The 14,048-nt window shown below is 34.5% G+C and overlaps 1 protein-coding gene across 1 annotated transcript in view; it reads left to right on the top strand.

Annotated features, from left to right (window-relative positions):
- The first annotated feature begins 2,446 nt into the window (after positions 1–2,446).
- The window catches only part of PTPMT1 (protein tyrosine phosphatase, mitochondrial 1), a 75,822-nt gene continuing 64,220 nt past the window's right edge, over positions 2,447–14,048 (top strand). Inside the window, exons 1-2 of the mRNA XM_081730672.1 lie at positions 2,447–2,864; positions 13,733–13,813. Coding sequence (XP_081586798.1) covers positions 2,640–2,864; positions 13,733–13,813 — 306 coding nt within the window. The 5' untranslated portion in view covers positions 2,447–2,639. The remainder of the gene's footprint in view (positions 2,865–13,732; positions 13,814–14,048) is intronic.

Raw genomic sequence — 14,048 nt, 5'->3', positions numbered from 1 at the left:
GGTAGAACGGGTCCGGACCTCCCAAAAATTTCGAAACTCGACTAACATTTGTAGACTTTCTTAACGAACTATACTTGTTTAACAGAGAAATGATTGATGTAGGCTAAATATTTTATTTTTCACCTCATCATGTACTCTTTCTTTTCTTATAAAAACAATCATTCTATCATTTTTTCTAAAAATTTAGGTGACAGTAAGTAAGAATTACTTATCGTATTTTCGGGTGCAGTATAAGACAGATTCCATATTATGTAGACGTATTGGACCTCCCTCAAATACTTTGGACCCCTCTCAGTTAACATTTCTGGGTGTAGAATTGGCAGTGTTGTTTGTTTTGATGTTCTTTGATTTTTTTTCTTCTGTTACATGCTGATCCTTCATCTGGCGGAGGTTTCCTTTCTAGAACATATCACATTGGTAAGCATTGTTTCGCCTCATGTGGAAGTATATTGTGTTCATCGTGCATTGCGTAACAACCAAGACGGATGATTTGGAATGTAGTTTTTTCTTTTACGCACATGGATGTGTGTTGATGTATGAATATGTGACATTCGGAATTCATATACCAGTACCTCTTTTGTATCGGCTGTTTTGGTTTTTAATTATTAGGTTTAATTTTATTGTGTGCGTTTTAATTCTGTAAATAACCTACAAATTCTGAATGAATTGTATACCATGACCTCTGTAAACAACTTACAAAAAACATTGACCAGCTTTCAACTGAGGAAAAATTTGCAATTAAGGCTTAGACAAAACAAGCAAAGGGCAATCCATGAGAGTGTTCGGAAAAAAAATCCAGTTTAAATTTACAGGATATTTTATGGCAGTAGTGTTGTTTGCACCAGATACATTTCCTCAATTTATTTTAAATTTTCCTGGATAAACTGTGAATAAAGTGTGTTCAATGTACATTTTTATAACACTAATCTCTGCTACGAACTCTCTTCAGTCAACGCTGAACAGGAATTCGGATCACTGTTAGGGACTGAGTTTGCTAGAATGAATCGTTCGCAATAATCTAGAAAAAATATTTAGTGAATCTACAAAGCTTCTGAAATTAATATTAACTGTACCTATGGCGTCAGCAAAAGACGAAAAGTTTTGTTTCTACATGAGAAAGAATTGACACTTTCAAGGAATTGAATGTCCCAAGAAATGTTATCACCATTTTTTATGCTTTCCATCGAAAAAGACCTGACAATAAGAATACCAGAGTTCAACCAGCATGTATTAAACAGATTTGCTTCAATCAAAGAGAGGAGAATGAACTCCCTAATTAATTAAGGTGATTAATCGGATAAAATGTTTTGCATTTTTTATTTTTTAAAAACAGAATTTTATTTAATTTAACATGTCACATAGCATTTGCATCTAAAGTTATGCTGATTAGTCAATGAGTCAACTTTATATCTTCGGTCTCTTATCGTTCGTATTGCAACACCCGAAACCACAATCCACCGGCCGCCACTGAACTAAATTAATAATGAAATGGCGTAGGTAATAAAATGAATGACAATGACGATATGCATAGACTAAATACTAGCTCAACACAAAATTAGGAAATAAATTACATTCCAATTGAACATCTAAAACACTCCTGTAAAGAATAAAAGGGAGTTGCAACTAACCAATTGTACAATTTACTTTTAAATCTATCTATATCGATCTATATGTTCATTTGTTAGTGTTGCAGGCAACTTGTTTCAGTTTTATTCAGTGTCTCTTAACTATTTAACGTTTTGGACTGTCATCGATTTGGGATGTTTATGAGTTTATTATTGCTTCTAGCATTGTACGAATGGATATCTTGTCCGAGTTGTAAATCTTGATGGTTACGTTTTATGTAGAGGAGTACTGTGTAAATGTATGGATTGACTATTGTCATAATTTTAAGACTGATAAATAATACCCGTTATAATGTTTGAGTGTATTAGTTAATAGCATAAATAGATTGAGAGCACATTATTGACCTAATAATATTGACAGAGAAAATAGTCTTGTCGTCTTTTCGTCTCGTTGAAAAATAAAAAAGAAAAAGAAAAGAAAATATATTTATCTTGAAGAAGCACACAATCCACTGTACCAGGTATATATCTCTTTATTCTTGCACAAAATGATGGAAGGTTCAGAGGGCTCTCAAATATCATCCGCTCTAGCACTTGAAAATATTACCTAGTTTGTATTGTCTATAGACTGAGAACAGCATCGTTTCTAATACGATAACAGAAAAAAAAAATACATTTGTCGTCAAGTTTCTTGAAAATAACTCCAAAAGAGTTATATTTTCTCTTCAAGGGGCGCGTGGTCCTCCTTCTGGGTCCACCACTGCCTAGATGGACTATAAACATTTTAATTTGCCAAATGAGCGAATTTTATAGGAATGGAAATATTTACTACTAATATAGTGAACATTTTCTTTATTAGTTGGCACCATTGTTAGGAGGTGAAAAAAAGTTGGGAGCAGAGGGCGAAGGTGTGTGTGTCTGTCTGCTTCTGCTGGTAGGAGTTCCTGTAATTTGCCTTGCATATGTGTTCTGTGCCTGTTATGCGAGGCAAATAAAAATGCGTTTAAAAATATCTGTTGCTGAAGGACAGATCTTGGATAAGAAGAACTGAAGCTAGCATTGCTTTTGTCTGTTATGAATAAGAGTGGAAAGAGAGGTGATAAAGGTATAGCGTTTAGCTGTAATTGTGCTCAGAAGAAGGATTTGTCTGTCTTGTCAAGAATGTTCGCTCGACTGACGTTTTATCCGACTTTATTTTACAATGTTATAATGGAAAGGGTATCAAGTCGGCGATGGTATGATCGGATAGATGAAACAGTTTTACTTGGAGCTCTTCCATTTACTGGAATGACAAGTCAGGTAAGTAACCTTTAATTAATTAATATTCATGGCCTGAGGGACAAATATCTCCTGAATTAAAGTTAAGTATAATGTATTTTTATTGTCTTTGATATTTTACACTGGATGAAGCCTTAAGTTAGTAGTAATTGTGTTAGGTATGCGATAAATAGTAAGATAGGCGTTTATATACTTCGCTTTTCAACTGAAGAAAGCGGGTGTAGAGTGATTATAACAACAAAAAGAAGATAATCGCATTAGGAAATAATGATACAGTTGAAAAAAATGTTATAATTGAAGCTTGTTCATAATACGAAATGGCGCTTATGAAATCTTGACCAAGAGATTCGGAAATTCGAGGAAGAGAGAAAGTTTAGAAAGCTAGGCTACGAGTTTCACTGTTGTAGGTTCATGTCTATGCTAGTCTCGTTCATTTATCTAGGTCACCAAACCAGTGAACTTAATTTGACCTGCCAGTTGACTTTTTTTAAAAATAGCTTTATACTGTAATTACAAAATAAATTCTTGCATATGTCCACATGACACGACCCAGTCCTGTCAATAGGTTGCATATTGGGTCACTGGTAGAGCGCTCGCCTGTGGTGTGAGGGCTCCGTGGTTCAGTCCCAACCTATGAGAGTTTGTAATGGACAGTCTTTGTGCCCTATATTATCACTCCACCAGTCCTTTCATATCATTCGCTGTCATTAATGATCCGTCTCCTTTACCCGAAAGGGGCAAGGTTCTAGAACACAGGTCCCCCTTTCTATTTAGCTGTAATAAAGACAGAGAACAACGTGCCCTGCGGGGCTCTAACCTGCCTTCACTCACTCGGCAATACTGTGTGAATTAAATATTAAACTTTGGTACTGAAAGGAATAAACCTATCTATTAACCTATAGGCTATGGGGGACCTGTGTTCTAGAACCTCTTCTCTCCCCCCCTCCCACCGAAAGGGCATAAACGTAGGACGTTAAATCAAAAATTTCATTTCATTCTTCAAGACATGGTAGAAGTAAGAAGCCATTGATCGTACAACATCCCAACTCTCGCATTGGTTTTCTTCAAATAAATTAAAACTAAATGCAGATAAAACAAAGTGTGTTTTCTACCATTTAGCTCACAGAATATCAAACTAACTGCCACAGATATCATTGAATAATGAAGTTTGTACATTTACCAATATTGTAAAAATTTTAGGTCTGTATCTGGATGATAATTTCTCAAGGCAAGAACACGTAGAGAAACTAAGCAAAAAAATTAGCACAGGCTATGTACATAATACGAACTCTAGTCCCAATACTTAACCTGCAATCAATTCTGTCCCTGTACTATGCCATATTCTATTCTCATATTAAATACGGAATTGCGTTCTGGGAGTCTTCGCCGAAGCTTCAGAATATATTTAAACAACAAAAATCATTACCAAATCATCAAAACGCACCAGCTGCAAGAAAATATTTGAATCATTGAATATAATGACAGTCCCTTTATACATATTTGAACTTCTGAAAATTACCTGGGATCATTAGATAATATTAAAAGAGATGGTGATACTCACAACTACCTTACGCGTGGAAAAGATAACTTATCCACTATGTATCATAAAACATCAGCAAACGGAAAATCACACATCTATATGGGTTTTGGCACAGCCCCGTTTCGTGTCCAAATGGACAATTTCTCTTGGAAGTAAGCCGAGAAGCGGTTTGGATTCCGCTTTAAGTTTATGTGACCTCTTGCAGCATAACCTTGTTGTTGCATAATAACACCAAAGCGGAACAAACTAAGTTATGTCCATATTTAATATAAATACATAGAGTAAATTATTTAAACCCCCCAAAAAAACTTTTTTTTGTTTTTTTTTTTTTTCAATAAAAACCATGGCTTTGCCAACCCTGCTTCGAAACGTAATTAAATTCCAATTGTATATACTAGATTTATGTCAGTTGATGTAGTTTTATGTATAGTTAAGATGGTAAATACAAATATATAGTAATTAAAATAATTAAGTTCATATATATATATATATATATATATATATATATATATATATATATATATATATATATATATATATATATTACTGTTATATAGATTGTAGAATTGGTTTAGCCTATATCTATTGTCACAAGTTGTTGAACACTAGAGCATTGTATTTGTTTTAAATATTGTATCGAAATTATGTACTGACGAGTTATATACCATTTTGTACAAATGTACATGTAGCATGGTCCAGAGAATGATTAATAAATCTAATCTAATCTACCAATAGTACGCGCTGAACAAAAATTCGCAACGTAGCATTACTGTAATGCACTCTTAAACTGCTATCCTTTTGAGTACTTAAAGTACTATCCTTTTGAGAGGTAAGAATCGCATTTTTTTTTTTTTTTTTTTTTTCATTTGTACTAGGCTAGGTTACCGCAGATGATTGCATGGAAATTACAGTAATAGATATGGATCTGAACTCAGTTTGACGTCCTGATTACATATTACTACATAAGATTTTCCCACGCATGCGCAGTTCTGTTAGATTAATATAGGGTTGCCAGCTGACCGGTTTTTCAGCTGCCTGATCGGAAATATTGTTATTTTGATTAAAGCCGGTGAGCGGTACGAACTTCTTACCAGCTCCTTTATGACCGTTTTGTTTTTTCAAATTTGTATTTAGTTCAAAGCAATTTCATCTAGTTCAAAGTATAGATTTAGAAAGTAACTTTCATTTTGTAAATCCAAAACTGTCACCTATCATTTTGTTCATCTGTTTGTTTAGATAATTTTAAAGAGATGACAGGGATTGTATCAGGGAAAATTTGAAATTGTAAGGAATTTTATACATTTATTGGAGACGGGGAGGGGGGAGGAGGAGGACTTCTTAAAGCAATTCCTGTAGTTGAAGTGTAAAGAATAAATACCATTTTCAAATCCAAAATTGTGACGACTATATACTTTTATTCACCTGTTTCGATAATTTTAAAGAAGTGGTAGTTACTGGTAAACACAGTTAAATGATCAATGCCGGTTTCAGTTTCTCATTTATAGCACACTGCATCTATTAAGCTTATTAGTGAATGTACTAAGGATATACCGAATACAGGTGCTAATGCACTTTTGTCCACGATAGTATATTTCCTTTCCATGGATGGGTCCTAATAGATACTTAAAACTTATACCTATATCATAAGGAATTTTGAGGAGATGCCGGTTTATTTATTATTATTATTATTTTTTTCCAGACTTGGCAACTCTAGATTAATAAAAAATATATATATATACATTTTTTTTTTTAAAAAAAAGCACTATATTAAAACATAATACCTGAGAATTTTGTATACCAGGAAACGATTGCAAAATTGCTAATATATTAAAAAAATGATTAGCAAGGGGTAATAATAATTATCATTATTTAAGTATTACGTTTGTCATACAGATTGCCTAAGTAGGTTTTAAATGAGCACATGTTTTTTTATAACTACTGAATCCGTAATGACTTAACTCGGAAGCTCGCTGGTACTAATATTATACCACATTTTATATACTACCGTGCTTCAAAGAGTTAAAGAAACAGCAATTGGAGTAGTCCAGGAAATAAACTTTCATAGTTATGACAGGAACACAATAATAATTCACGCAGATGTTCGTTTCTGATTTATATTTCAGCCAAATACTACTGGATTTTTTTTTTTTTTTTAATTTTTCACTAGTCTCTAGAGTTTTTCCTAGAGTTACTTTAATCCAACGTCTTTCTATACGGCCAATTAAGCGCAATTTATTGTTAGGATATATAGTATTAGACTAGTGTTGCCCCCGACATGGTAAGTATCTTCTAAATTCGAGATGAGATTAGAAAAATGACAATTCTCGTCTCATTTTTAAGATTAGAATCGAGAAATTGCACGAGTCTAGGGGGCAACTCTAGTTTATCCCAGTCTCAGTTCTCAAAATATATTTATTGATACATGAATCATAGCATAAAAATCATAAATTGATAAAATGATTGTACGAACACAATGAAGAACATTTATCATTTTTTTAAAGATACGCAAGTCATTACGCCATATACTCCAATAATAAATATGGTTTGAGTGTTGTATCATTACGCTGAAGGATTCTGATAACTTCTAGGTGAAATTAAGACAAGTGAATGTTGTTTCACAGTTGAAACTATGGAAGACTTCCAAACCATTCGAATACAATAGTCAAGCTTCGAAGTAGTCGGCTAAGAAAGAACTTGTTCCTGAGTTCATATATATAACGTTTCTCGCTATTTCTTACTACTTTCGTTCTGTGGCGATAACTGTTGAAACCAAAGATCGTTAATTTGAACCACTTCAGCTTGAATAGAGGGTTAAGGGAGGGTATAGAAGCTATTGTTGGGACGCTGAAACGATTGCAAGAAAGATGCTTCTCAATACCTTTTACAGTTCTTGCTCTGAAAATCAGTATTGAAACCAGAAGCATTGTAAATTGAACCCCTTCCGGTTTCAATAGAATGTTGAAGGTAGTGATAATATATATACTCTTGAGATCATGAATCGATTGCAGAGAAAATGTTTTTCGCTATCAATTACCATTTTTTTTCTATGGCGATAAATATTGAAACCCGAAATGGTTAAATTTAATTACTTCTGGTTTGAATAGAGGGTTAATGAAGAAGACAAAACCTGTTACTGGGACGCTGAATCGATTGCAAAATCCGCATCTCGATATCTCCTATTGTTTTGGCTGTGATACCTGACGACACACAGACAAACTCGTTCTGTAAGACTTATGACACTTCTGCATAGCATAGTTTGGAAATCTAAAAAATCGGTTCATAAATTTTGTATGTGAATTTTCAAACTAGAGAAAAAAAAATAATTCTTCAAAAGAGAGACAAGATGTGATCTACAAAATTTACAAGGTGAAACAAAGAAACCTTATTTCTCGCTTTCGTCTCGTGAACAGCAGTATAACAGACACATTTATTATTTTACTGGTAATGGTATTCGATCTTTGTTACACAATAGACTTTAGTGCTTATCAAAATTGGAGAGTGCGTCTATTACAGTACATTTCTTTGGTTTTGTTACAGTCAATAGGTACTATTTATATAGCGCTTATTGTTCTGTTGCTATAGTATTTAATCAGTGTTCAAGGGAGGTGTTTATGCGTATTGTGGTACATTGCTCTAGTTTCACAGAAAAATGTTTACTTTATCTGAGTTACGGGAAAGTAAGAGAAAAGTGTTTCGTGAAAAATATTTTAAAAAATTGACCAAAACAAGAAGAAAAACAACCATTTCTTGACAATTTGGAAAAACATAAGGCAACGTCGTACAAGCATTGATGGATCAGTTTTTCCAGCGGGAGGGTTGTCCACTACAGTTTCTGAAACTGTATAAGAGAATAGTGAACCAAGTTTACTTACTGGGTTCGGATTCATCTTAAGAGATCTTTCTTGTTTTAGGTATAAACATGGGTTGGGTTTGGGCTGTTGGATATAAACAGGTAAAAGTGGGAAAATCTTACGGGTTTAGTTCGTTAGTTGGTATTCTGAGCCAGATTGTTACGACAGTAGGGCATTACTGGAGCAGACAGTTCTGCCAAATTGACACATTTTTAGGTTAGAATAGAGCTTTGCATTTCTTTTAGCAAAGCATGCACTGAATGAGGAACTCCCATTTACTACTTGCAGATTTTCAGGAGGGCTCAGTATAAATACAGTTTGGACATGGTGCATAAAATTCAATGAATAAAACACAAACCAACTTGTGCTGGGTGCCCACTAAAATGCACGAATACTATCTAACCGGATTAGGGCAGAACAGCGGGGGGCCCGAGCGGTGGCGACAGGGTGTGTCCGTAGGGAGAAGACGCGTCAGCGACGAGGGTATACGCATACGAGGGTAGTGAAAGAGCACACTTACAAAAACAATACTTTCACTATCACGCAATATTCATCTGTATGTGCTGTGCACTGACAGTAATTACTTACATTCACAGTGTTATTTCTTTACACGGAATGTTTGAAATCTTATTTTACTTATAAATTTTCTGTTTGGTAGAACCGTCTGCTCGAGTGAACCCGAAAGTAGTTGTTAAATATACGTAGTCAAATTTTTATTATAATAGTAATGCTATTGTTACTTGGAGGCTTAGGAGGGCCTGCCTCTTTCATTATCTAAACTACTTACTTTATATTGAGTCTTGTCTCACCTTGTCATGTCTACTGTTTCATTTGCTGCTCCAATTTTGTGGAAATGTTATGTTGTTCGTGAATAGACACTTCACGAGAGTAAGTTTGCCTTTTGTTAACTTGTTCGTGATAAAAAGAAATTCAATATATAAGTTGGTTTTGTGTTTATTCATTGACTTGTGTTATTTCCGTCACTCCACAGAGAATATTTTAGTCCCAAGTTATACGTACTTCGAAATGATGTGTTTTGTTTTCGTTGAGATTGTGAGTGGAGCACACTTCTGGAATGATTCGTGATTTTAAGCATTGTGATTGACTGGTGTTGTAATGTTTGATATTAATTTGATTTTAGTTTAGCGTCCCTTTCAGCAGCGAGGCTATATGAGACGTGGACCTACAGCTTAACGTGGAATTCGAACCACATAAGCTCCCACGTGGAATCGAACCGTTCTCTCCCACAGGTGTTATAATGTTGTATGATGTATTATAACCTGTTACCTGTGTAGTCTTGTAAAAGTTGCTCGGTCACGAGATACAGTTAGCTCATTTTTTCTTTTAGTGTTTGTCCGCGGTGAATGTTATATATTATGAATAATTTTTTAACGTATGTTTTGTTTCTTTCGCAATGTGCATGAGTTGCATTTGATTATTACAATATTGAAATTATGGTACTTTAATTGTATTTGTGGAAGAAGATCGATGGAAATGAAAGTATGAATGATTACGTCATTGCCGTGTTACAGCTTCTTTTCATTGCACTATTTGGAAGTAGTTCGTTTTCTTTATTTATATTACAGCGTTTTTTCTACTTATAATATGGAGATTTTTCTTTCAGAAATATAATTAAATCGTCGTTGTTTCACTATTCAGATTAGCATTTAAAAGTTTAATTATTGTAGAGGGATGCCAACTAACGAACTTTACCCAATCTTACTATTGGAACTCATTATACTGGGTGGATCAAACTCAGGCAGTTTTTGATCATTAATGATCAATCAATCCAACAACAACACGGAAAAAGAAACACTACTCTTTGTTTCGATAGATGACACCATCATACGTTATGCTGGGAACGAGGCCTGTACTCTACTCAGTGCGCATTAAAAAAACAATATGGTCGGAAGACGGTTGTTTATCAAGCAATGTGTAAAATGTGTGCGCCTTTTCTCTGTTATTGACAATGCATCAGAAGTCCAGCTATGATGTTGGAAGAGTTTGAAACGTCAGCAATCCACAATGACACTTTCGTTCGATTAAACAAGCAGTCGAATGAAACTGACAGTGCTTTGACCTTGGTCAACCTTGTTCAACCGAGAACTGTGTGAACTGCGGAACTGGTATTCTCTCTTCACAAATCGACGTCTACCTGCCATTTGTTTGCCCTGCTGGACATTTCAAGGACAAGTTTACGTAGCGTTTTGAGTGAAATGTAGCTGACACCATACCACCCACGTCGTATTGATATTCTTAACGGGGACGACTTCGACAAGCGAGTTGAGTTTGCCGAGCTAATACATACCAAGTTTCAGGAGAGCTTGGCCTTATCCGGAATATTGTGTGGACTGATGAGGCTAAATTTCACACATCGGGATAGGTCAACAGGTACAGCTGCGTGTTTTGGCGGCCAGAAAACCCCAGTGTCACCTTTCCATATGATTCCCAGTCCTCGGAAGTGATAGTGTGGAGCGGCGAGACGTACTGACTCATTGGTCCGTTTTTCGTGGAAGGTGGCTTCACAGGGAAAAGTTACCTACAGTTACTGAAGAAACTTCATCCCAGAACTTTCAAGAACTGTGGTGGCAGCAAGATGGAATCGCACCACACTACGTCAAAAATGTCCATACAAGAAGTTTTTCCTCACTGTGTGTTCACAACTGTCTAATTGAGACCGTCCCATCCCATGCACACTCATGTCCAAAAAGATTGTCGCATATCTATAACTGTTTTCTTGTAAAAATATAATTTGATAATGATTTTGCAGGGTACTTTTAATACCGATACTATGTGTATAGTCGAGAAATGTATATTTGTGGTGAATTTCATAAGAAAATAATTAAAAATACGAAAATTAGAATGAGTAAAACAAAATGTTGCTAAATGAACAAGAAAGTTTTCTTTTTCGTTTTATTGTTCTTATTTACTGCACTTTTGACAAGAAATTTACCAGATACATTTCTTTGCCGATTATACACATACTAACATTATAAGAAATACCGGGTGAATTCGTTATCAAATTATATTCCTACAACAACATATTTATAGACATGCAACAATCATTTTGGACATGAGTGTACATCCCAAGATAAATTTTAAGAAAAAATTGAGGGTGTCACGGTTACGTTCTGGGGTACTGTAAGGCAGGGGAAATTATAATTATTACGTTGAGTGAAACATTTCTTATTACATTTAAAAGAGTAAGTGTAGTTGGTTAATTTAATGAAAATCCTACCTTAATTTTGTAAACATTTCTTGAGATATGGCGGTATATATTTCATTGTGACATAATCAGTGCCTGAATCATTTGGACTTTTCGGGATTGCATATAAGAGGATGGAAATTGAAAAATTGGAGCTCATATGTCCCAGAAGAAATTTTACATAACAATTATCTGGTGCTATGGTGGGATTCTAGGGTGCTGTAGAGTAGGTAAACTGCAGTAAATACACCCAGTGAAATAATTCTCATATCGAATGAAAGGGTATATAAATTTGGATAATATAGTGAAGATCTGATGTTAATATTCCAAATAGTTATTGAGATATATCATTATATATAAATATTCGTGGTGTGACATCATCATTGTGTCATATGGTTTCTATGATTAGGTATAAGAAGGTGAAAACAGGAAAATCTAATTAATAATCTCATTGCATGTCCAAAAATAAATTTTAAGGAAAAATCAAGGGATGTGATGTCTCGAGATATCGGGGTGTCTTGGATTGGGAAAGTTACATTTGATACTTTTAGAGAAACCCACCTTATCTTATGTAATAAAAGAATTAAAGCTGATTAATTTAATGAAAACCAGACGCTAATGTTACAAATAATTACTGAATTATAGCATCGTGCAAGATCAACCCTCACAGAATAGGCCGTTCCCCACCACAGTACTTTGCTTTCAAAATAGATGGATTACAGGACTACGCCAGCGGCCCCGCTTGATGATGTGTTGAAGTGAATTAATTTGAGATAAAAATAGCTGTTGGCGTTTCCTTGTTAGCTTAGATCATTTGTTTTGCATACTTTCTTTTTCTTTTAAAGTAGCTCTGTATCGTTAACTTTGTAAACTCATTGGGGCTGTCTCTGAACCGGTGGTCCAGCTGTCTTGGAGAAAATATAGTAATCGCTCGCCCTATACTGTGGGGGTTGATGTTGCATTACGGTCTGTGCATCCGCCAGCTGCACCGGATTCAATCCTCTGTTGTGGATCGGAGCTATGTTAATAGTAGGTTTTACCCTCAGTGTTGAAGGACGCAAAAGATCATTCAGTTTGTTGCAGCTTTAATTGGTCTATTGCCATATGCACATCACTTGATTTCTGTGTTTCCGTTTTAAGATTCAGTGGGGCCACATTGAATAATTCGAAACTCCGTTACGCTATATGGTACAGTCGTTGAGTAGCTTGTACCACAGTTTTTGGCTTCACTTACCTACCTCGGAGAAGCTTGCCTTCCATTTTGGAAATCTCTGACATCAGAAAAGTTCAATGCTGTTTCTAAGCTATACATTCATGCAAGGAACAAAAGTTTGAGTAGACCAGAGTTGAATACTTTTTTCAAGTGCGGCTTTTTCACAAGAAATATACACTCAAGAAAATTCGATAGTTATCTAATTACTGAATTTAGCATCATGTCTCTCAAAGCATGTATATAAATCATATGTTATCTAAAGTATATGTCGTATTACACTGTAAGTTGCTCAGTTGTGTAGGTGAATATTTTCTGAGTATCCAAACATGGCTAACTTGGACAAATTACAGTATATTTTCATTTTTTTTTTTTTTTTTAACTCAGTGGTAACTAACATTCACTGTCTTAATTACTACTACATGACTATTCCCCCAGAGTTGATTCCTTGTTCAAAAAAGGAAAGGTGAACATGAGGCTATTCTGCATAGCATAATAATATAATTGATAAGACGTATACTTCATAACTAAAAGGTTTGAATTCAAAACCTTTTGTCGATCCTGACAAGCTTTTCTTCACTACTACCAAATGAACTATTAAATTCTACCTAGGTACGGTTTATTTAACAAATGCTATTCAACTGTCTCTTTGAAAATTGTGCAACGTCATGGTTTTTATGATGTAAGACTTTAAAAAATCATAAGAAGCCACAAATATCAATCGTTTTTAAATTAATAATAAAAATATAGCTCTGTCAACAGAATCCTTACTAGGGAAATTAAAAAATGGTTCCTGGGTTCGATTCAGAATGAGAGAGCACGAAAAGTGTAATTTAATAATTATCCGCCTCCTATAGCCTAAACGACGTATTCGTTGGACGTTACTAAAAAAAAAAAGTTCATTTTCGACTAAGAAAAGTTGTATTTTCCTATTTACAAGAGTCAGGAATGTATTTATGTTAAATTAGAGATGAAAAAGATACGTACCAGAATAAAAATATGACATGTCATAGAAATCCGAGTCGTCTTAATTATCACATTTTAGAAAGGGATATTGAGTTCCATATTTTCTATTATTTGCAGCTCATCCAAGAAGAAAATGTTAAGGGTGTAGTTTCAATGAATGAAGACTATGAATTGTGGCTGTTCGCAAACAATGGAGAAGTAAGTACTTAAAACTTTTATATTTTAATGAGCCTTTTTTTTTCTTAAGCTCTTCGTCTGAATGAATTGATTGCAAATACTTTCTGTCAGTAGCTAATTTTATTATGTAGAATAGAATAGAATAGAATAGAATAGAATATTTTATTGTCATTGAGCTTTACAAGCAATAGACAACGTCCGAATGAAATATACATATAGATACAGATATATAAAATACAGATATAGATATATATAA

This window comes from Thermobia domestica, chromosome 11 (assembly GCF_964235325.1).
Source record: "Thermobia domestica chromosome 11, izTheDome1.hap1.1, whole genome shotgun sequence".
Taxonomy (NCBI): domain Eukaryota; kingdom Metazoa; phylum Arthropoda; class Insecta; order Zygentoma; family Lepismatidae; genus Thermobia; species Thermobia domestica.
The sequence above is the reverse complement of the archived record's forward strand: the minus strand, read 5'-3'. Positions and strand labels throughout refer to the sequence as shown.